This window comes from Temnothorax nylanderi, unplaced genomic scaffold (genome assembly GCF_030848795.1).
Source record: "Temnothorax nylanderi isolate EJ_2023f unplaced genomic scaffold, tnyl_v1.0 TNYL_tig0647_pilon, whole genome shotgun sequence".
NCBI classification, from domain to species: Eukaryota; Metazoa; Arthropoda; class Insecta; order Hymenoptera; family Formicidae; genus Temnothorax; species Temnothorax nylanderi.
In genome coordinates this window covers 55833-81150 of record NW_027249709.1, presented here as the reverse complement: position 1 = coordinate 81150, position 25318 = coordinate 55833, and the positions used below count along the sequence as shown (strand labels likewise).

Below are 25318 nucleotides of genomic sequence, written 5' to 3'. Positions count from 1 at the left end.
AACAGTGTTATAAGAACGGCATCAAAAAGACACGACACTGTCTCGCGCTATTTTCGCGCGACGCTGTCTCGGAGCGACACAATTTTTGTATCAGTTATATCGTGAAGTCCACTCTTATAATAAAGTGGTATATGATCATACATGGACATATATGTTAAAATGCATACGTATCAGATCATACCTGATGAAATACGGATGTGTCAGTTCGTACCTGATCATACCTGATCAGATATTAACATATACAATAATATCAGATCATATATCCTCAGATCTGGCCAATTTCCATATCTGACCATACATGTCCAAATTGATATGATTATATATGATCAGATATGAATATTTTTTCCCGGGAAGTGCAAACGAGATACGCTGGCCTGTCCTTCTTAAAATACTGTACAGATTAAGTAGAGAAGGTAATGGTGTAGAGCTTATCGATCCAATAAACGAATTACGAGCGTTACAGCGGGCTAGCCTCGTAAACGAGGACCCTGTAACATGCTGCATATATTTCAACAAAATTGTAAACGTAATTATGCGTATTATATCAACTAAAATGTCATACAATCCTTTTGGGAAGTATCGTGTTGTGGACTTCTTTAAACGCATTGAGTTTCAACACAGAGGCAGCCTACACGCTCACATCTTGTTATGGCTAGAGAACGACCCCAAAGAAGCTATAACAGAGAATATGCCCAAAACCATACAACTTATTACTGATTTGTGCTTAGTGTCAGACACAGATTTGCCAGATACCTACGCCAATCAAGTACAGAAGCACACGTTCACTTGTTACAAGAAGAAGAACGATGAAGAAGAAGAAGAAGAAGAAGTGTCGCTTTAATATACCCTACTGGCCTATGAATCAAACTCGCGTATTGCTACCCATCACTAAAGACGATGGTCGCAGAGATACGTTGAAAAAGAAAGTCGACAAAATATCTCACAAGCTCAATGAGAAATCTTACAACACATTAGATGAGCTTCTTAATGATAACAATATGACAATGGAGTATTATCTGGACGTGATCCGAGCTTCATTACGTAGAGCAACGGTTGTTTACAAAAGAAACATGAACGAATTGTGGACAAACACTTTTAATTCATGGATAGCTAACGTGCTCAACTCCAACATGGACTTGCAATTCATTATCGACGAATATTCGTGCGCAGCGTACGTGGTTGAGTATGTGAACAAAAGCAACCGTGGAGTGAGCAATTTGCATAGACAACTTATTGAATTACAGAAAGAACGTCCCGATCAAGATTTTACTGGATTAATGAAGAAAGTGTGCATTAACATGTTGAACACAATGGAGATATCTTGCCAGGTGGGAGCTTGGTACTTGTTGAGACAACCAATGTCTGAAACGAGTAGACAAGTGATCTTCGTGCCCATCATGTGGGCAAACGAACGCGTAAAATCACACAAGAGAAAGCGACAGATGGACATGGAACAGATAGACGACGATTCGACAGACGTCTGGACTTTGAATGTGTTGCAAAAGTACGAACAACGACCGAGGCTGTTGAAGGATGTTTGTTTGGCAGACTTTGCAGCGTGGTATAAAATAATAAACAAGACAGATTATAGAATGCGACAACATGCATGCATCCTACGTTACAGCAATTATGACATCAAAAGAATACAGTATCCCCAGATGGAAAACTGGGCTCCGTCTTTCGGAAGAGACGTTAAATCGTTGGTCCAAAGGAGGAAATAGGAATGGTAGTGAGTAGATAGGCTATAGGGATTCTAAAACATGGTGTGTCTGTCGGGGCGCGGGGGAGGAAGCGGAACGCGCGGGGAATGACGTAAGCGGTGGGCGAGGGGATGGCGTCGGCAGAGGAGCACTGCCTCACTTTCCGCCCTAGGGAGGAAAGCAGTCGTGACGAAGTATGATCACGCGTCTCGCGCGTGTTATCCAACGTCATAGGTGCCCCTCTGCCGACGTCATCCATTCGCCATACCGCTTACGGCATTTCCCGCGCGTTTCACTTCCTCCCTCGCGCCCCGACAGACACTTTACGAATCTTATAGCGTTTTTCACTGGGCTGCACTGGGCAGAACTGAGTGCGCACTGGAAACTCGTCGAGTTCAGACGACACTGCCGGAGTGCACTGAAAGTGCGAGTTTTTTGCACTCCCAACTAAACACGTCCATTATTCTCAGTGCCATCTCAGTGCGGTTTCGTGGCGCATTGTGCCGCTGTATTTGATACAAAATACCATTTGATACATAAATTTATTATTATGGAAAGTTTGACCGATGTGATTATTTGTTTTAAAGTCAACAATGACATAATAACCATCACCCTTCAGCCGCTTGAAATGGATTTATATAATAAATTAAAGAGTAAGTATAATACATACATGTGATCTTGGTTTTTGAGGTTATTCCAGTGCACATGTTCGAAAAGAATGTTGATGAAAATTTTATTTCAGGAAAACAAGCATAGTAAAAAACGTCTTAAACCATTCTACAATTGCGTAAACGTGACTGTAAAGTGATTGTCTATCTCCTACAACGTACTTTAAAACCGTAACAGCGGGTTAATTACAACTGCGTCTTACAACCACTTTACAATCACGTTTACGCAATTGTAGAATGGGCTTTAAAGTTTCGTTGTACAGTTTGAAGATATATAACAATAATTTTATTTATTATATACAGGGTGTATCAGAATGTTTGGTACTTTTTTCATATTTAGATAGAGCGAGCCAAACTGAGTCGAAAAGTCATGTACCATTTTGCAATTTTCGCAATAGTTGATGAGTTATTAATGATTAAAAATCGCCGTATTGGCCCGGCCCACCGCCAAATTCAAGCGCGCGGCGAGATGCGGCCGCCCCGCGGTCGGCGCGCGGGCAGTTGTTTACTTCAAGCGGCACGAGCGGCGCGTAACGCCGGGCCCCCGTCCTGAGCGATGATAGTTTCTCGCCTTTTTTAAATAGAAATAAAATTTTCTAACAACATAGAAAAATTTTTTGTGCGTACTTATGTACATACGTGTGTACATGCATACACAGTAAAATATCAATTGTACTGCTTAAAAAAGCGATTACTCAATTTACTTTTTTTCTGTTAGTAAGTAACGGTTGTCTTTAAGAAAGAATATTTTCTTGATAATAGTCTTAAAATGTACAAATTTTAGAAAGAGTCTTTATCATGTACTCGAAAGAAGAATTTATACTCCTTCAAAGAACATAATAAAATTTTATTAAAGAAAAGTCAAAATAATAAATAAAGTAATATGAGGACCCTCGAGATTATAAAATAGGAGAAGTCAAGGCTATGACGGTCAGACGCAGATCACAGTGCGTAATATCAGAAATAACTGATTTATTCGTCGTTTTGATACATTACATCGATCCGTACGTTTCGGCTCAGCTTTGAGCCATCTTCAGCGGTAGTTACAGAAGTTAAGTTACACGTTCTCCGTACCGTATGGTGAGTTTACTGATTCAAAGTATCAGAAACATAGACCAATTGATCCATATCTGTAAATTTGTTCAATTAATGTTGAGATATTAAAAAGATCTCTTAGGAAACTCACCATTCGGTCTGAAAAACGTGGAATACAGAGCCATGTACATAATGAATACTCTCTGCGAGAAGACTTGACGATCTTGTCGACACGACACATAATGATATGAAAGGTCTTGCAAGAAGAGGCATGTCGTAGGTCAACACACCGGCGAGGATTATAACATAGCACGATTTGACACCGTCTCAAAATGACACGGATTTTTTGCATCATGCATATGTCACGGTTTTGAGCAAATTGTAATCCATGCTCATAAACTTGGTCGTTGGCAAATCGGGGTTTTACTATTGGTACATGCAATATTGTGACGGTGTCAAATCGTGCTTTGTTATAATCCTCGCCGATGTGTTGACCTACGACATGCCTCTTCTTGCAAGACCTTTCATATCATTGTGTGTCGTGTCGACAAGATCGTCAAGTCTTCTCGCAGAGAGTATTCATTATGTACATGGCTCTGTATTCCACGGTTTTCAGACCGAATGGTGAGTTTCCTAAGGGATCTTTTTAATATCTCAACATTATTTGAACAAATTTACAGATATGGATCAATTGATCTATGTTTCTGATACTTTGAATCAGTAAACTCACCATACGGTACGGAGAACGTGTAACTTAACTTGTGTAACTACCGCTGAAGATGGCTCAAAGCTGAGCCGAAACGTACGGATCGATGTAATGTATCAAAACGACGAATAAATCAGTTATTTCTGATATTACGTAATATAGCGTACGCACTGTGATCTGCGTCTGACCCTCATAGCCTTGACTTCTCCTATCAAAATAATTAGCAAATCGAATTTTTGTTTTAATTTTATATTCTTAACTGAAGAACTGAATAATTAGAATTTAGAATATTATTTATTTTAAGTAATATTATCAAGAAAACATTTTTTGTAAAGATCATCGTTACTTAAAGGAAGAGAAAATTGAGTAATTGGTTTTTTTAGCACTAGAATGATATTTTTTTGCGTGTGCGTATACGGCACGCCGTTTTGCTATTTAATATCATCATAAAAATTCTACCAAATTAAATTGATACTCAAAGAAAAGAAATTATTATTATGTCTAGATACTTATAATTCATCGAATTATTATTAAGCTATAATTGAAAATGCAGAATTAAAATTATGTCTAGACAAAATATTAATTCTGAATTTATTTTACGTTATGACATAAAAATTTTTCGGGAATTAAAATTATGTACATAATTGTAATTCACGAATTTTACTTATGTACACAATTTTAATTCTTAAATTTTTATTACGTACATAATTGTAATTCTCGAATTACTCTTTTTCTTTTAGTAAGTAACGGTTATCTTTAACAAAGAATATTTTCTTGATAATAATCTTAAAATGTACTTATCACAAATTTTAGAAAAAGTCTTTGTCATGTACTTTGTCATGTACTTTGTATGAAAAAAGAATTTATACTCCTTCAAAGAACATTATAAAATATTATCAAAGAAAAGTCAAAATAATAAGTAAATCGAATTTTTGTTTTAATTTTATATTCTTAATTGAAGAATTAAACAATTAGATGCCTCTTCTTGCAAGACCTTTCATATCATTGTGTGTCGTGTCGACAAGATCGTCAAGTCTTCTCGCAGAGAGTATTCATTATGTATGTACATGGCTCTGTATTCCACGTTTTTCAGACCGAATGGTGAGTTTCCTAAGAGATCTTTTTAATATCTCAACATTAATTGAACAAATTTACAGATATGGATCAATTGGTCTATGTTTCTGATACTTTGAATCAGTAAACTCACCATACGGTACGGAGAACGTGTAACTTAACTTCTGTAACTACCGCTGAAGATGGCTCAAAGCTGAGCCGAAACGTACGGATCGATGTAATGTATCAAAACGACGAATAAATCAGTTATTTCTGATATTACGCACTGTGATCTGCGTCTGACCGTCATAGCCTTGACTTCTCCTATTTTATAATCTCGAGGGTCCTCATATTACTTTATTTATTATTTTGACTTTTCTTTAATAAAATTTTATTATGTTCTTTGAAGGAGTATAAATTCTTCTTTCGAGTACATGATAAAGACTCTTTCTAAAATTTGTACATTTTAAGACTATTATCAAGAAAATATTCTTTCTTAAAGACAACCGTTACTTACTAACAGAAAAAAAGTAAATTGAGTAATCGCTTTTTTAAGCAGTACAATTGATATTTTACTGTGTATGCATGTACACACGTATGTACATAAGTACGCACAAAAAATTTTTCTATGTTGTTAGAAAATTTTATTTCTATTTAAAAAAGGCGAGAAACTATCATCGCTCAGGACGGGGGCCCGGCGTTACGCGCCGCTCGTGCCGCTTGAAGTAAACAACTGCCCGCGCGCCGACCGCGGGGCGGCCGCATCTCGCCGCGCGCTTGAATTTGGCGGTGGGCCGGGCCAATACGGCGATTTTTAATCATTAATAACTCATCAACTATTGCGAAAATTGCAAAATGGTACATGACTTTTCGACTCAGTTTGGCTCGCTCTATCTAAATATGAAAAAAGTACCAAACATTCTGATACACCCTGTATATATATATTGTATATGGTGTTAATTGTACTAGTGTATAAAAAAGATCTTCGAGCGTCTGGAACGGAAGATGACTTATAGTTCTTATCTTTTTTTACAATTAATACTTGCATTCTTGCTTGTCAAACATTTCTTTTTGTATTTCAAAATGTATATAAAAAAATTAATAGATTTCTCTATTATCACTTTTAGATGATGATACCTATAGCGCACAATACATAAAGCTCCTCATCCGAAATGGATTATGTGTTCTAAATGGCAATGATCAGGAAATTCGGGAAATATATCGAATGAATGGAGAGGAGTAAGTAGAAAGTAGAATATATATACTGTTGAAACCATGTAATTGGGAAATAGAAATGAATGCAAGCGATAAAAATTTTCTCTAAGAGCAAAATTAGTAAGATTATGTAATTATACCTGCATATTGTATTGCAGAGAAGAATTGATATATCATGCTAATGTCCACAATTTGGCACGGACCAATGATGAGCAACTGGCAGAGTGCAATAAAGAAAATGATGCAACAAATTACTCTGAATCACAGAACTGCAGTGAAAAGAGTACCGGTAAATATAATTGAATGCAGAATTTTTAGTACTTCTATCGCAAAATAATGTCAATACTGTAACAACATATGAAACAAAATATCCGAATGAGCAGACAATATTTTTAAATGTTTTTTAAATGTTTTTTAAATAAAATTAAAGAAGATTGTCTGCTCATTGGGATGTGTTGATTTTAAAATTCAAATTGAAAGTTTTTATCATAATTTTGATGAAAGACAGAAAATACATTAAAAATACAGTACATTTGATATGTAATTATAAAATGTTCATTTTTTTATTTTCGTTATACTTTACGTTTATTAAAGTATTGCATAAAACGCGATTATGTTAGTAAGACTTTAATTGTATGCTGTTCAATGATTAATAAGTTCTGTGATTTTACAATATACGTTACTAATATGCAAATTTTATGTTATTCAGATCACTGGACCGATTCCGCCACTTCATTCCTCCTCGACAAATATGAAATGTACTTATCCGATATTGGTCCAATGAAGAAATTTAAAACTAAAAAACTGATGTGGTCACAAATATCTGCAGATATGATGAAAATGTTAAATATCTCCAAAACTCCTCTACAAATTGAAAATCGGTACAAAACGGTCTTAAAAAAAAAGAAAAAAGCAGTAGAGAATAATAGTAAATCAGGTAGTTCCAGAGAAGAGATACCATTTGAAAAGGAATTGCGCAAAATTGCACGTGCAGATGACAGCATTGAACCTGAGGTATTGCGAAGTGCTAGAAGTGTGAAATATCCCAAGATAAATGTACCTGAAATTCCGGAAGAAATCTGCAACACTAGTCTCGCCAAGCATGCCATCGATGGCTTACCGAAAGCAAAAAAGTCTAAACGGAGCAATGAAGATATAAGGATGGATTTCTTTGAAAAAAAGGAAGCAGCAAAGGAAAAGCGACATCAGGAAAAGTTAAACCTGATACGTGAGTTGTTCGCCAAACCGAATACAGAGTAATAAAATAATGAAAACTAGCCAAAGAAGAAAGAAAAACCAAATATAGTAATAGGTGTAATATTAGAACTGTTAACTATGGCTGCTTTTTTTTTAGTTTTTGGTAGTCAATGAGTAACAAAGATAGAACAATGCTCGTATCGACTGTGTTCATTAAAAGGAAAGCAGCTTATATGTATATAAATACTGAAAGTGTTAATGTAAGATGTTTTTTTATTAATAATTTTATGTTTGTTTCTTACATAATTTTGTTTTTTTTCTACACTAATTTTTTTTCTCTATCGACATCTGTGATGAACTATTATCTGTGATTAACTTTAGAAGATGTAAACTGTAGTTAATATTTAGTTGATTGCAATAGACATTGCAGTACCAATTATCCAGTATTATAGTTCTAAGTTAAATAATAATTCTATTGACGCGAATGTACCTTTTTAGATATAGTATTACTACCAAACTAGACTGATGTAATATTACTCTTATCAAACAAGTTTTTTTGCTACTTGAAATAAATAAACCTGAATGTTTACAAACAAAAATGTTTATTATTATGGTTTACATACAAACAACAAATACATTTGCAATATGTAATTTAATTATTGTTGTATCAGGCTTTATTTTATGGAAAAAGTACATTTAATAAATGATCTCTTTTAATTTCTCCTAATCTCCGGAGTCGAGTATCTTGTTCCTCTGTACCTCCATTATTAGGTTCTTGATTGTCTAACTCAATATCATTATTAAAAATAAAATAATCGTTGTTGTCAATGCATAAGTTATGCAAGACGCAACAAGAAATTATGAATTTAGATATTTTATCAACGCTATGAAGATCTAATTCAGTAAGTTGTCGAAAACGACTTTTCAAGAGTCCAAATGCATTTTCGATCAACACTCGAGTTGCACAAAATTGTTTATTAAACTTTCGCTGCTTATCGGACAGATTTCCATAATCCCTATAGGGAATCAGTAGCCATTCTCTTATGGGGTATGCTGCATCTCCCAATATATGAAATTTCCCATCACAGATTCGTGGTAAATCATCATTGATGTCCGATAACTTTAGAACTCGTGAATCGTGGATCTTTGCTGGAATCCCAGTGAAGACATCGATAAATCTTTTTCGAACATCACATATACCCTGTAATGTGATTGCAGGAATATCATGCCTATTTACGTAAGTTGATTTTATTTTATGCGCTGGTGCTCGTACTTTAATCGACGTCCCATCGATGCAGCCAATTACATTAGGAATACCAGCAATCTGAAAATTATATATACTTTAATCAAGTAATTGTTATATTATTTTTTTACATTAATAATTATCAATTAATACATGCAGTAAACACGTAATATACTTATATATACATACCTGTATATACATACATACAAACATACCTTATATATATATATATATATATATGAGGAGAGAGAGAGAGAGAGAGAGAGAGAGAGAGAGAGAGAGAGAGAGAGAGAGAGAGAGAGAGAGAGAGAGAGAGAGAGAGAGAGAGAATTATATATATACATATTACAATATTAATAATCTTTGAAGCCATGTCAATTAAAAAATTAAGCACTCGATCGTTCTGCCTGAAAGTTGTTGCATGACATACTCCAAATCTTTGCGACACGTCTCTAAGGCAGACTTTATTCCCAGCAAACCTATGGAGAGTTCAATTATTATTGACACAGAAATTATGAGTAGTAGTTCAATACAAATAAATATCAACTTACCACAAAAATGATAAAATATCCAATTCTGCGGTGGTAGGTTCACTACCTCCGTGACTCCGATCACGTGGATAGAATCCGGAATGTTCATAAATTTCTATTATTTTGTAAGCTGTTGTTCTTGCAATGCGAAAATGACTTTTGAACTGTAACAATAATATAATTTAATTATTAATATAGAACATATAAGTCTGGCTAGTTGATGTCGTTATTATTTAAGGATCTTCTTTTTTTGAAATTAAAAATATTTATTTACTATTCGCATACATTACAACAAACGTTTCGACCTTTCGTTCGGGTCCTCTTTAGTGTTTCTTTCTAAACAAATAATATCCGCAATCCGTTATATATGCATGTTTAATGTGATACATAATTAATAATTTTAAGGTAAATATATTTTAATTAATATTTTTACAATACAAATGTGTGAAGAATTTTAAGATAAATACATTTTTATTGATTTTCTTCTCGCTTGCCTATTATTTTAATCAGTCTTTGCACTAGGATTGAGGACATTATTGTTTACAAATCGAAAGAATACTGAAGAGGACTCAAACGGAGAGTCGAAACGTTTGTTGTAATATATGTGAATAATAAATAATAATTATTATAATTATAAAAAAAAGAAAACCTTTAAATAATAACGACAACGTCCAGCCAAGCTTACATGCTTTATATTAAGAATCAATTTTTATTTCGGAAAAGCCTATGAAATAGATAAATATAAAATAATATAATATATTTATATATAGTATTGATAATATATTTATACAATACATATTATTGTTTCACTTAATACAATAATCTGCAGAAACAAAATGAATATATATGTACTTACATCCTTATCCGTAAGATTATGCACCACTTGAACAAAGTTTTCGATCTTTGGAATTTTCCGCGGATCTTCTTTTAATAATAAATCGTCTTCATCACTACTGGATGATGACGAAGAAAGCAAATTTAATAGTCCAAATGCTAATCGTGCATCTCGTGAATTTTGAACATTGTCACCATTCCGCGCAGCCATGTCGCACTGAACTGACACCGTCTCTCGGAGCTCGTGCCGAATTCTCGCACTATAGTGCAAAAACTCGGCACTAGACTTCTCAGTGAAACAGCGCGCACCGGTTTCGCGCGCACCGAAACGCCCAGTGAAACACGTTGCCTGCGGCGAGTGCGCACTCAGTGCGCACTAGTTCTCCCAGTGAAAAACGCTATTAGATTGTCAGTTTGAGGTTAGAAGTTAGAAGTATTTTTTCGAAAGCGCGAGAACGTTGATAGTCGTTGCTCGCGCGGTAAGTTTATATTGAGAGATAAAGAGTGCCATGGACAGTCAACTCAAAGATACGGAGGTATAATTATTTACATTTAAAAAAATATGCACATAGGTTACACAAAATATTCATATTGGTTTGTTTAACTTCACCTCGAGCCTGTGGAACTGGACGGCGATTATATTTTTTGCCGCTAAGACGCTTTGACTGTGAAAATTCGTCGACGGAACTCGACGGCGATTTTATTATTCCGCGAAGACGCTTCGACAGTCGACTGTGAAAATTCGTCGCTCTTGCGTATCATTCTCGGATCGGCATGTTCGCGGGTCACGGGTCACATGTCACGGTAACCGCGATAGCGATGAAGCGTGGGAACGTTTGATAACTACTGATTGTTGTACAATACGGCGAAGTCGTTGAATTCCCGTCTGGGTGCGCGAGCGAGCGAGACAACGACGACGACGATAATCGATCGTCGGTATATGGTGATCGATCGCGATCGTCATCGTTGCTGGAAATCTGTCGGTCACGTGATCGGCACGCGCGAGATTTTCGCGGTCTCGGTAGGAAACGACGCGGTTACCTCTGATCTTTTTTCCGTCGCTTTTGTTAATTTTTGCGTGGGTGGAATCGTTGGAGGAAACGATGCGGTTACCTCTGGCCTTCTTTTCCGTCGCCCATCGCTGTCGGGCGCTATGTAAGCGAAAGGGAGAATGCGAATTCTCGAGTCTTCAAAAAAATTTTGCGTGGTGGAAAGTATCACTCTTATTCGTATTTATTTTAAAAAATATGTATCAACGCGACGATGGATCACAAGGAGGAGGAGGATGGGGTCTCTCAAAATCTCGAAATTCCGTCCGATTCGAATAGTTACGGTGACTCATCATCGTCATTATCTGACAATTCTGAGATATATTGCAGCGAGTCGTTGTCGTCCAACACGGACAACGAATTCGAAGACTTATCGTCGCTGATTTTCACCGAACGCGAGGCGGTTGCGTTGAAGGACAACGCTCGATGGAATCTGGCGACGTACAGTTTGAGAAGAGAGATCGGTTTTCGGTCTCTGCGTGAGGAAATGTGGATGAAGACTGTAGTGGCTCAAAGCGTCAGAGCGAAGTTTTACGTGCTTGGAATTCCGAGGAAGTTTTCGACGGGGGATACGAGAAAAATCGAAAGATTCAAAGAGATTCGTCGAAGAGTTAAATTCAGTACACCTGTGGACAGCGAAGGTTCGACCATGTGGTTGAGCACGTGTAATTACGCGTCGAAACGTTCTTGAGCGATCGAAATATGGAGGAACACAACGAGGATCGCGATCTCGACGAACTTGCGACGGACGTCAACTCATTGGACTCGTATCACGAGTGGAGACGACAGTGCGACGAGCGTATCGCGTCTCTGCGAGAGAGATGCCGAAGAAAACGTGGGCCGAGGCACACAGGAACGTTGAACTTTCATCGCTCGAGTGGCGCGATTGGAAGGAGCGAGAAACGTTCTGCGTCAGCGTTTTGCGCAGGTTGGCGCCGGTCATGGCGAACCGAGCAGAGGATATTCGTGGACGGAGATCGAGACAGCTTTCGACAATCGCGTACTGACCGGTGCGGTATTGAACGCTAATCACGTCGATCCTCAACGATTTCTTGAGGAAGCGAGGGCCACGGTGCTCGAACAAGTGCGCGTTAATCACGAGAAATACGCATGCCTGAAGGTCAACACGGTTTTCAATGGCGAGTTTGTCGCAGGAGCTCAAATCGGCGTCAAAAGCATCGTTACGAGAAATCGACAGCTCTTTCCTGAATCCAATTTGCGAGAATGGTACGACAGATACGTGATCGATGTCATTCTTGCGGGTCTGGATGAGTTTCAGGAACGCGACAGTGGCTGGGCATTGTCGCGTATATTGAACCTGATGGTGAACGTGAACAAGTGCAATCCCATGCATGCCGGATGTTGGTTAGAAACACCGCGATGGATAAAGCTAAAGAGAGCGGTGGTCAACGTGCGTTCGGCAGACAACGCGTGTTTCGCGTGGGCGGTAGTCTCTGCTCTGTATCCCGTTCAAAGAAACCTGTATAGGTGTAGCGCGTACCCTCACTATTTGACGAAATTGAATTTCGACGGAATCGAGTTTTCTATGACTGTGAAGCAAATTTCGAGATTCGAACGACTCAACAACGTGTCTGTCAACGTTTTCACCACTTGGGGGAGGGGACGCAACTATAAAAAGGAGTTCGTTCCTTTGCGGTTGGCCGACAATAAGAAGGACACTTACATTAATCTGTTGTATCTGTTAGATTCGCGAAACAACTCGAACGTCGGTCATTTCTTGTGGATAAAGAATCTGCCGATTGGTGGGGTGTCAGTTGAACAAGAGCAGGATCATGAAGTACATATGCGATCGGTAGGTATATAAAGAGTCGTGCGAATCAGATGTGTGTGGAATGAAAAAAAATCATACATATATTTTATCCCCAGGTGCCTACATTATTTTCACTCGAGCGAGAAATTATCTGCTCACAGCGTCGATTGCGGAAAGATGAACGACTGCGCTATCGTTCTCCCGAACGATGACGACAAGTGGCTGTTTTTCCACGATTACAGTAGGAAGGAGCGACTTCCTTTCGTGGTGTATGCCGATCTGGAATGCGTGTTGGAGAGACAGAAGATAGACGAGGATGACGTCAAGAGTTACGCCTATCAACATCACAGAGCGTTCAGCGTGGGATACTATCTGTGCAGCACGTACGACGAGATCGCACCCGCGTAAAGATTTCGTCGCGGCGAGGACTGCGTGTCGTGGTTCGTCAACGAGCTCCACGGTATCGCGCATCGCGCGAAGACGATACTTTCGACGAACGTGACCATGGCGGAGCTCACACCGGACGAGATAAAAAATTTTTGGAGCGCGACGAGCTGCCACATATGCGAAAAAACGTTCGAATCGGAGGAGGGTCGACGCGTGCGCGATCACTGTCACTTGACCGGACGCTACAGAGGTCCCACGCATCCGCGCTGTAATCTAAATTACAGAGACTCGTACGTTATTCCCGTTTTTTCACAATTTGTCCGGATACGACGCTCATTTTATTATCAAGGATATAGCTAATAGCTTCGAGGGTAGCATTGATTTATTACCGCTCACTAAAGAGACGTACATATCGTTCACGAAGAATGTGAGTGATACGTTGTCGCGCAGTGATAAACCCGGAAACTGCGCAAAGTTGCGATTCGTGGATTCGTTCAAATTTCTTAGCGCCAGTCTAGAGAAATTGGCGTCGTATCTCGATAGGAACAAGCTGTGAATTACGCGGTTCGGGATTTCCGGAACTGAATGAAAGCGATTTCGACCTGCTCACCCGTAAAGGTGTATTTCCGTACGAGTACGTTGACGGTTTCGATAAGTTGCTGGTGACGAAATTACCGCCGCGAGAGGCTTTTTATAGTTCGTTGACCGGCGAGACCGTCACAGATAACGATTACGAGCACGCGTGGAATGTCTGGCGTTGTTTTCGCGTGGAAAATCTCGGCGAGTACAGCGATCTGTATCTTAAAACGGATGTGCTTCTCCTGGCGGATGTCTTCGAAAATTTTCGCGACACCTGTATCGACACTTACGGACTGGATCCCGCGCATTACTACACTTTACCGGGATACGCGTGGGACGCGATGCTGAGGTACACGAAGGTGCGATTCGAATTGCTCACCGATATCGACATGGTAATGTTCGTGGAGCGCGGTATCCGCGGCGGTCTGAGTCAATGCTCCAACAGGTACGCGCGCGCCAACAACAAATACATGCCATCGTGCGACTCTTTGCGACCGTCGACGTATCTCATGTACTTCGACGTGAACAATCTGTACGGCTGGGCGATGTGCGAACCGTTGCCGCACGCGGAGTTTCAATGGGTCGACGACGCGGAGAGTCTCGACGTAATGTCTGTGACATTGGACTTTGTTATTGGTTACTTCTTGGAGGTCGACCTTGTGTACCCGCGTGAACTCCACGACGCTCATGCGGACCTTCCGTTCTGCCCTATGCGCGATAAGCCTCCCGAAAAACGGTGCGATAAACTCCTCGCCACTCTGTGCGATAAGTCGCGCTACGTGTTGCACTACCGTAATCTACAGCAATGCGTGAGACACGGATTGCGCGTCACGAATATTCATCGCGCGCTGCGATTTGCGCAATCTCCGTGGCTTCGCGGATACATTGAGCTTAATACGGAATTAAGAACTCGCGCTAGCAACGATTTCGAGAGAGAAATGTATAAATTAATGAACAACGCGCGGTATTCGGCAAGACCATGGAAAACGTGCGAGATCACGTCGACGTGCGTCTCGTGACGTGTTGGGATGGGAGATACGGCGCGGAGGCGATGATCGCGAAACCGAATTTTCACAGTCGAAGCGTCTTCGCGGAGGATCTGATGGCCGTCGAATTGCGCAGGCTCGAGGTGAGGTTGAACAAACCCATCTACGTCGGTATGTGCATTCTCGAGATATCCAAGACGCGCGTTTGCGATTTTCATTACGACTACATGGTGCCCCTGTATCGCGAAAGGTGTAAGATAATGTACACTGACACCGACAGTCTTATATATTTTCTCGAGTGCGACGACGCGTACGAGGATATGAAACGCGACATCGCGAGATTCGATACAAGCGACTATCTCGAGAACAACGCGTACCGCATGCCGAGCGTCAACAAGAAGGTACCCGGTTTGATGAAGGATGAGAACGACGGCGCCGTCATGACGGAGTTCGTTGGACTGAGGGCGAAGATGTATGCCTTGAAGGTCGAGGGAAAGAGCGACACGAAGAAAATAAAGGTCGTCAAGAGAAACGTGGTTGCGAGAAAGATAACGTTCAACGATTACATGCATTGTCTGAACGACGCGATGCAGCAGTCTAGGCGTCAGTCGTGTATTCGTTCAACGTTACACGAGGTGCACACCGTGTCCGAGTTGAAACTCGCTCTCAGTCCGTACGACGACGATACGTCGTTTCCGACTCGTACGACACTCTACCGTGGGGGCATTACAGGATATCGTCGTGAAGAGGGACTTTTTTTTCTTTTTTAGCAATAAAGTACACAATGCGTTTTATGGGTTAGATTTATACGCGCTATCGTTGAAAGGCAGAAATGTTTAAACTGTCTAGTCCTACCCACGATGGTCGATGATTTTTTTCAGCGGTGAGAAAACGTTGATTTTACATAGAAAAAATCACTCTAGATTGTTTTTTCTGTGCGTAGGGAGCTGAAGTTTCCAGATAGTTTTTTTTTCAAAACCTATACATTAAGAAAAAAAATATATAAAAAATAATAAATATCGCTATCACTATTAAGAAACACACATATATATATATTTTAAGCTTACATTAAGGTGGACAAAAACTGTAATATGTGGTGAGGGGGAAAAATACATTAATTTTTTTGTTAACTCCAACACATTTGTTTTATTTATCCATGAGTTATGCGAACTGTTCATTCCCAACCATTTCACGTATACGTCGTTGCCTCGCCTGCGCAACACTTTTTCCACGAGATAAACGTCGGGGCTGGAAACTCGCAGCAACTCGTGCTCGTAAAATCCTCCGGCTATTGATTCTCCGCGGTAGTCTTTCAACAGATACGTCACAGGATTGGTCCGTTGTATCTTAGCGACACGGAAGATCTCGGTAGTCCAGTTGGGGGTGTAGCCCTTTTCGAACAGCGTCTTGAATTTGCTCACGCGCACCGGATCGTTCATCCTGAATCTACCCGGAGCGGTGATCTTCGCGCGACTGTACACCGTGGACAGGAGTCTCTTGGCGACATCGGGCGTCACGTCCGCCGGTCGCATTCGGATCGTTCGATGCCTGCGGTGGTTGTAATTCGACAGCAAACGCGGCAGCGCGTTGACCCACGCGTACGATCCGTTGAACGTGAAGAGTTTCCACATGTCGTTCTTCAGCGTGCGATTGAATCTCTCCACCACCGACGCCTTCATCACCGAGTATGTCGAGTAGTGATTTATGTCTTGTTTTCTCATAATCTCTCGCACGTTAGCGTTGTAGAACTCCTTTCCCTTGTCCGTTTGCAGATTCCTCGGATATCGCGCGTCCTCGCGAAATATCTTCGACAGGGCCACGGCTACCTCGCTTCCGCTTTTGCTCTTGAGCGGTAACGCCCACGCGTACTTGCTCAACACGTCGATAACCGTTAGTATGTAGTAGTAACCCTTGTTGTACCGCGCGTAGGGACGCATCTCGACCACGTCGGCCTGCCACAGATCGTCGTAACCGCGCACCACGACGTGACGCCGCGGGAAGTTTCTCCGCGCCGGTGCGTGCAGCTCCTCCACGAGTCTCCGCTTTTCGATACTTATCGTTGCGCGCGTGCCTTCCTCTCTCGACTGCGCGCGTGATTATGCGCGGTTGTGTAAAAAAAAGACGGCTCACCTTATGTACGTTCGCCTCTTCCTCCTTATTGACGCGCACGCTCCCCCCTGTTGCCGCGAATGTCCGCTTTCACTATCGCTATCTCTCTCTCGAGCGATTCCTTCGTCACCATCACTCTTTCAATCTCACGGAATTTTGTCAGAAAATCGTTCATCGCGACTCTGAGTCCGCTCATGACGCTGTTTATCTGATCTACGTCGTTTCTCAAAGAATTCGTCTTGCCCGTCGTTTCTTCGATGGCTTTCTGCGCGCCGAGTATCTGCTCCGTCTGCGTGGATTTAGATTTTTCGGACGACAGTCTCGTACGTCGGGATCCGTCCTCAGATGAACGGGCAATTTGTCCCACAGTCGATCGACGTAGTCGGAAAAATTGCACAGCAGAAGGATCTTCGGCACGAATTGCAGTTGCTCGGCGGACAGATCGAGAACATCGCGTTTATCCGTCGGTAGGAGAAACATCGCGGTCACTGGGGGCGTAAACCGATCGAACGCACGTATAAATAGGGCGAGTGTACGCGCACGCGCGTAAACAATGCGATTTGTGAGACAACCGTCGACGATAGGAGTGTCGAATCTCGATTGCAAGACGCGACTGACGTCGGGTTTAACGTCGAGAGAGACGCGCCGGCACGGCCCTCTTTTTTGCCGATTGCGATAGGGGCAAGTGTGCGCGCGCACGCGCGTAACAATGCGATTCATGAGACAACCGTCGACGATAGGAGTGTCGAATCTCGATTGCAAGACGCGACTGACGTCGGATTTAACGTCGAGAGAGACGCGTCGGCACGGACCTCTTTTACCGATTGCGATACGTTGCGTCATCTGCGGCCCTTCCAACTGCGGTAAGACTAACGTGTTGTTAAGCCTACTGGAAAGTCCGCACGGTCTGCGTTTCGAGAACGTATACGTGTACTCGAAATCTCTGCATCAGCCGAAGTATCGTTACCTCGAGACACTGCTCAAATCGATGGACGAGATCGGTTATCGCGCATTCTCCAACAATCGCTACGTCGTGCCGCCGAGCAAGGCGCTCCCCGATTCGATATTCGTGTTCGACGACGTTAGCCTGCGACAAGCAGGACGCAATCAGGGAGTACTTCGCTATGGGTCGACATTCGAATATCGATTGTTTCTATCTCTGTCCAACGTACGCCAAGATACCGAAGCACCTGATACGCGACAACGCAAATCTGTTGATCCTGTTTAGACAAGACAGGACTAATCTGAGACACGTGTACGACGATCACGTGAGCCCCGATATGTCGTATGAAGATTTCTGCGCGTTGTGCCGCGAGTGTTGGCGGCGCAGGTACGGTTTCGCGGTGATAGACAAGGACAGCGCACTACAAAACGGCAGATACAGACGGGGATTCAACGACTTCGCCGTACTGTAGAACGATCAGTAACAGTCGAACGTAGCAGACGACGAGAACGCACATAGACGACCCACTATCGCTCATACCCTGATTGCGGTGCATGTCGCGCGCAGCGTCGCGAAGCGTCGGCAACGGCAACAGAGCGATAGGCGCGCTTCCCGTTGAATTACACATACCCGGCTATCAATTCTGCGGGCCAGGTACTCGTCTCGCCAAGCGACTAGCGCGCGGTGATCGAGGTATCAATCCGTTGGACGAGGCGTGTCGCGAGCACGATATCGCTTATTCGCGAAGCGGCGATCTCGCCGATCGACACGTCGCCGATCGAGCGCTAGCTGAAAAGGCGCGCGAGCGTATTACGGCGAGCGGCGCAACCTTTGGTGAGAGAGCTGCCGCGACCGCTGTATGGGCTGCTATGAAAGCAAAAACGAAAATGGGTATGGGCATGAGGAAGAAAAAGAGGAGAGCGGTAACGAGAAAGAAAATTCTCCCGGTGGCGAAACGCGGGGGTCTCCTACCTTTTCTATCGATATTGGGGGCGCTCGGATCCCTGATTGGTGGAGCGGCTGGCGTGGCCAAGGCGGTGAACGACAACAAGGCCGCTCAACGTCAGCTCGAGGAACTGCAACGTCACAATCGCGCGTTGGAGAGTCGCGGACTATATCTCGCGCCATACAAACGCGGTAGCGGCGTGACGAGCAGAAAAAGAACGAGAACGGGTAAAAAAAATTCGCCGAAAAAGACACTGACTACGACGACGCTCGATTTCGCCGTTCGACGTCACAACGAACGAGCAATTGAATCGGTGCCTTTCGCGCATACCTTTCTTTAGGGGCGTGTTTATGCGCGACGCGTTGCCGACGAAGGTGCGTCGCGACGAGAGCGGAATCGTGAATCTCGACGACGCGGAGAGCTCGGGTACGCACTGGGTCGCCTATGCGAAGAGGGGGAACAACGCGATCTACTTCGACAGTTTTGGAAATCTTCGACCCCCGAAGGAACTCGAACGATATCTCGGGAGTGACGTGAATATCGTGTACAACCGCCGTTCGTATCAGACGTTCGATCAGAGCATCTGCGGTCAATTGTGTCTGCGGTTCCTCCGAGAGGTCGACTGGAAACGTCTCTGACAATGAGAAGGGGGGAGAAACAATTTCGCTATGTCGCTAACTCTCTCGCTAACCGGAAGAAGCAGCGTCCTCTCGACCAGCTACTTTCCCGCTCTGGATCTGAGCGGCGGCGAATACGAGATAGGTTGTGACCGGAACAACGAATGGAATGATAAAAATCAATATAATAGCCACTTACTACTTGGGCTGAAATTACGTATTTTCAGGCATCAATACAGAAAGCCTTGTTGGAATAATGCCCCGATCCTTCCTTCCAGCAAGATGGCTGCCGTCTTTTACGTCGCGGACGCGTTCAAGGCCGTGGGCCACGCCCTGGTTATGCGAACGTACTCTACGGTGGACAGGATATGCGCGGGCTCTCGAATAAACGTTTCACTTTTTATTATAAACAATAACAATTTTTTATTCTTGGAATACAGTACTCGATGTAATCGCGGACGTGTTCACTCGTGTCAAACCACGTAACCGACGATTGAGAGCTTTCTACGACTATGCGTCGTCTCGTGAATCACGCTCGGTGTTTCCCGTTATCGCGCAATCACGCTCACACAATTATTATTCACGCTACTATCGCTAGCGGACAACGGGATAAGTTCAACGGAATCGGATGTTACTGCGGTAAACCAAAGGTGTTAGTGCGCCGAAGTCTCGCGAAGAACTGTCCGAGAGGAACGGGTCTCGTTATCCCACTTTGGGGCACGCGCAGGCGTAGAGCCGCCTATTCGGCGCGAACGGTGTTGTACGACGCGCGCCAACGCTATTGGCATGTCGTGTCGCTGATTGGTGGAGAGCGACACGATCCCCTTATCGTCAAACCAATAAGGATTCACTGAGCCGGTTTGCTGGCTCAGCTGTCGGGGATGTGAGAAACTGACTCCTGATTGGACGGCGGACACGGGCTCTCGCTTCGATCTTCGCGATGCGGCAACCAATGCCAGCCGTCGCAATTCGCACGATGTGCAAGTTCGCGACAAGTCACTCGGAACGTTTCCGAGTGACCGAATATGGTCATTGCGACGTTCCCCGCTGTAGCCAGGTAAGTATCTATTTACTAGAATCATTTTATTAATTCTCCTTTTTCTTAGGTACCCGGACTTCTTGGGATCGTCTCGCCCAATCAATGGACTGGTAGGTAAGTATAATAAAAACGGTACGTACATATTAATCATACCGCATGCAATAAAATATCGCTCAACTTAATTGTTTCGACAGGGAAAACATAAAACGTAAGTATATAATGTAAATCGCGTGTTAATATCGAATCTCGCTTTTATCCGAGCTGAGCTCGCTTCTCATTGGTCGGTTTCACGCGTTTATCTGAACAAGTCGCGCAAAGCACTCTGATTGGCTGAAGGCCTTGGAAAATCTCAAAATAATCCGAAAATATGTAAAATAATATCAAATGGCTAGGAATCATTCCTATTGGCTCTCGGTGTGTTGAAACTATCTGAAATTATCGAATCAACTAAAATTATTATCAATCTGTGTAAAATCGACTGGGACGCTTCCCATTGGCTGTCGTGATGCGACATTCCGTCGGAACTGTCAAAACTGTTCAAAAATCGTGACTGAATATAAAATCTATTGGTACGGACGTCATTGGTCCTTGGTAATGCCCTAGGCACGAATAATCGTTAAACATGCACTTAATAGTACTCCTTAATCTAGAACCAATCTTGGTTCGATCTCGACGCTTAATAATAAGATATATAACGTGTATAGTGTGAATATCGTGGTGATTAATTGTATGTCTGGAAATGTCGTTATGACGGGAATAAAAATGATAAGTGTAACTACTATGTATTCTTTCAACTTCATTGTGTGGCTTTGCTTGAATATATCATGAAAATGCAATAAAGAATTAATATTGAAAATAGAATAAAAATTGCTGTTAATATTAATGACTTGAATCCCTCCGGATCCATCTCTGAATTATACTTTTGGAAATGCTGGCCTGTGATTGGCCCTCGAATGACTTAACTTTTATCTTTACAGAATCTCTATGTCTTACTCTCCAGGATTTCTGGGATTGGTTGAATGTGTGTTTGGGGTAATTATATTGTTTCGTTATGTGTAAAATGTTGTCGTTTTTAATGTCGTACGCTGCTAAGACTAATACATGCAATTCTATGCAAAATAATATCAAAATTACCTCTCTGGGTATCGTCACCTGTAAAATCTCTTAAAATAAATTCAATAAAAATAAAATTAATAACACTCTACTCTGGGTAGGCTCTAATAAATAAGATATTAAATATCTCGCACAACCGGAACGGGTTTCTCTTATTGGGCGCGCGATGCACCTGCTGCTGTCTCCGTAGCCGTCTGTTCGGCCTCCGGCTCGTCGATCCTCTTCTCGTCTCCTGGTTGGCTGACTGTCAAGATGTCGTCTCCAGCGGGCTGTACCTCGCTCTGCTCAATAATCTGCTCGACCTGGACCTCGGGCACATTTGGTTAATTTTAAGGGTACGATTGAAATTAGATACGCCCGTATTTCTACTATAACTAACCGAATGTATTTTTGTATGATACGAGTTACAATAGGTATATCTGACGAAGGGAAGAGTTACTACGCTACTGAGAAAGGAAGCTCGCTAGTCTCGCTACTGCGAGAGATCACACGGAATCCTTTGTGAACGCTTCCCAATGCTGCATTCTGATAGGCTGTTCTATGCCGGTCGCTGGTTGGTCGTGTTTATGCGGCTGTAGCCACACACTCCCCCTCGAGCGCGATGGCCCTGTTCAGCGCGCGAAAGTGATGGATTTCTTGCTCCGAGGGCCTGGGTAGGTTTTTAGGGTTGGTTCCGGTGTACGTTGCTCTTCTGTTGGATTCATTGGATTTGGGTCGCTCTCGGGTGTGTTTTCCAAGAACGCTGGCTTTAGTCTGTCGGTGGATATGTCTGCGGGTTGTCCCTTGAACATTATCCTGTAAACAGAATCTGAATTTCTATTAAGTACCTTGAATAGACCTTTATATGGCTGGTCGAATGATCTTCTGGTGCTGTCGACGCGTACAAATACATGCGTGCTTGAATGTAGAGTCTTGTGTGTAAATGGTTTTATTTTACAGTGATGTGCTGTGGGCTTTGATTTGACGTCTTGCATGTATTGTCTCAGTCTGACAAGGAAGATTTGTGGTTGGGTTGGAGTTTCTTCCTCGTTGAAATATTCTCCGGGGAGTCTGAGGGTCGTTCAAAAGGTCATTTCTGCCGCAGATGCTTGAATATCTTTTTTAAAACTAGCGCATAATCCGAGAAGGACCACTGGTAACACTTCGCACCAGTCTTTAGTGTTATGGCACTTGATAGCTGTTTTGAGTGATCTGTGCCACCTTTCTATGATTCCGTTGGACTCGGGGTGATATGCAGTCGTGCGTATTCTTCTACTGCCGATTATCTTGACTAATGATTCGAAGAGTTGGGATTCGAACTGGCTGCCTCTGTCCGTTGTAATTACTGTTGGTGCTCCATATCTGGCGATCCATGTGCTGAAGAATGCGTGTACAACTGTATCTGCTGATGTGTCAGTAATAGGCGTCGCTTCCGGCCACCTGGTGAATCGATCAATCATTGTTAAACAGTATTTGTTGCCTTTGGAAGGTGGAAGCGGTCCAACGATGTCGATGTGTATATGCTGGAATCGTGTGTCCGGTACCTCGATGTGTTCGGGAATCCTTCGGTTATGTCGATGTATTTTTGCTTTTTGACATGGCACACACGACCGTGCCCAATGGGTGATATCTTTATTCATACCCGGCCATACAAATTTGCGGCTGATCATTTTCCGCGTTGTGCGTCCTCCGGAGTGTGAGAGATTATGGACTGTGTCATAGATTCGTTTACGAAGAACTGCTGGTACATAGATACGTATATCCTCACCTGTGATGTCGCAATATACAGCCGTTTCTGTATTATCAAGTCGAAGTTTCTTGAGTTGAATAGCAGACGGCGTTTTAAGAAGGTTCTCAAGTTCGGCGTCGGTCCTCTGAGCTTCGGCTAGTTCGTCAGTCGTTGTTATTATCGGTTGTCTATCGTCTCCACTCTTGAAAGGGTATCGGCTATTGTGTTATCGTGGCCCGCGATATGTTCGATTCGTGTAGTAAATTAGCCAATGTAGTCGAGCTGGCGGAATTGTCTTGGCGATGCTTTTGCGGATTTTTGAAAAAGTGCATACGTCAGCGGTTTATGGTCTGTACGTATTGTGACTGTACGTCCCTCTATCATGTGCCGGAAAAATTTTATGGCTTCGTATATCGCGAGAAGTTTGCGGTCATAGGCACTGTATTTAGCTTGCGTTGGTGACAACTTCCTTGAAAAAACCCCAGTGGTTGCCTGTTTTCATGGTTGATTTGTTCGAGTACTGCGCCGATGGCTACATCTGACGCATCCGTTGTGACCACTAAGTGCTCCTTCGAGTGGGTGTGCGAGTAAAGCTGCTTCTGCTAATTGTTTCTTACAGCGTTCGAATGCTGCTTCGGTGTCCGGGTTCCATGCTATTGGCCTGTTATCATTCTTCTTAGCGCCAACTAGGTAGGCATGCAACGATGCTTGTGCTTCGGCTGCTTTGGGTATACATCGTCTGTAAAAATTGATCATACCAAGGAATCTGCGGAGTTCCTTAATAGTGCTGGGTTTCTTGAAGTTTTTTACTGCTTCTACTTTGGCATCTGTGGGCTTAATTCCTTTCTCGCTGATCTCATATCCGAGGTAGGTTACTTGCGTCGCGCTTAGCGTACATTTGCCGAGGTTGATGGATAGTCCGTATTGGCGAAATCGTTCAAATACTATCCTTAAGTGCCGTTCGTGTTCTTCTGGTGTCTTGGAGGCGATCACTACGTCGTCCAAATAGTTGTGACAAAAATCTAGGCCTTTCAACACTGTGTCCATAAATCGCTGAAACGTCTGAGCTGCGTTGCTCAGTCCGAATGGCATAACATTCATCTCGAAAAGTCCGAATGGTGTGATAATAGCAGTCTTCTCGCGATCTTCTTCCGCCATCGGTATTTGATAGTATGCGCGCGTGAGATCTAAGACACTAAAAATCTTGCATCCGTTTATTCTGTGCGAAAAATCTTGGATATGTGGGACAGGGTACATATCTGGGTCAGTGATTTTGTTCACTCCTCTGTAGTCGCCACATATGCGCCACTCGCCTGTTTTTTTTTCGCTGGAGGTGGATTGGGCTCGCGTATTAACTCTTGGAAGGCCTACAAAGTCCTTGAGCTATCCATGATTCGATCTCGGCTTTTGCAAACTTGTAACGACCTGGTGATAACCTTCGGGCGCGTTGTGCGACTGGTGGTCCTCTTGTGGGAATGTAGTGCTTCACATGGTGTTTTGGTGTTATTCTTTTCATTGGACGTGTGATGTCGACGAATTCTTTCAGTAGTTCGAGATATGGTGTAGGGTAGACCGGGGCACGTTGTCACACATTTTTTTCAATATTTTTTGTATTTTTTACATTCAATATTTGAGAGTACTGTGATATGCCAAAATTTCGAGTGAACCCTCAGCTTCAATTGGACAGTATCGAATTTTGTGTGATTGTTACTCTACAGTTGTTACATAACAATAAATAACGACAGGTCGCTTGTGACAACGTGCCCCGTGACCGGGGCATGTACTTTGCTCCGTACGTGGGTATCTCAGACCTGTTAACGGCATAGACTTTGAAATTAGCTATTTTAGTCGATTTTCTTACCATGGCTCTTGGCAATGCCGAGATGTCTA

General features: G+C 42.6%; 2 protein-coding genes and 2 pseudogenes across 2 annotated transcripts; 2 read left to right on the top strand and 2 right to left on the bottom strand.

The window, feature by feature from the left end:
- Positions 1-2250: 2250 nt before the first annotated feature.
- On the top strand, positions 2251-7637 carry LOC139784591 (uncharacterized). Its single transcript, XM_071723778.1, has 4 exons — positions 2251-2353; positions 6290-6401; positions 6536-6666; positions 7087-7637. Exons 1-4 carry the CDS (start codon positions 2251-2253, stop codon positions 7635-7637), a joined length of 897 nt encoding a protein of 298 aa, XP_071579879.1.
- Positions 7638-7774: 137 nt separating this feature from the next.
- LOC139784590 (putative nuclease HARBI1) lies at positions 7775-10392 on the bottom strand (annotated as a pseudogene).
- Positions 10393-13505: 3113 nt separating this feature from the next.
- LOC139784589 (uncharacterized) lies at positions 13506-15904 on the top strand. The gene is made up of 4 exons (XM_071723777.1): positions 13506-13638; positions 13932-14776; positions 14944-15655; positions 15897-15904. The coding sequence occupies exons 1-4, from the start codon at positions 13506-13508 to the stop codon at positions 15902-15904; spliced, it is 1698 nt and encodes a 565-aa protein (XP_071579878.1).
- Positions 15905-22331: 6427 nt separating this feature from the next.
- Positions 22332-23159, bottom strand: LOC139784588 (uncharacterized; annotated as a pseudogene).
- Positions 23160-25318: the final 2159 nt, after the last annotated feature.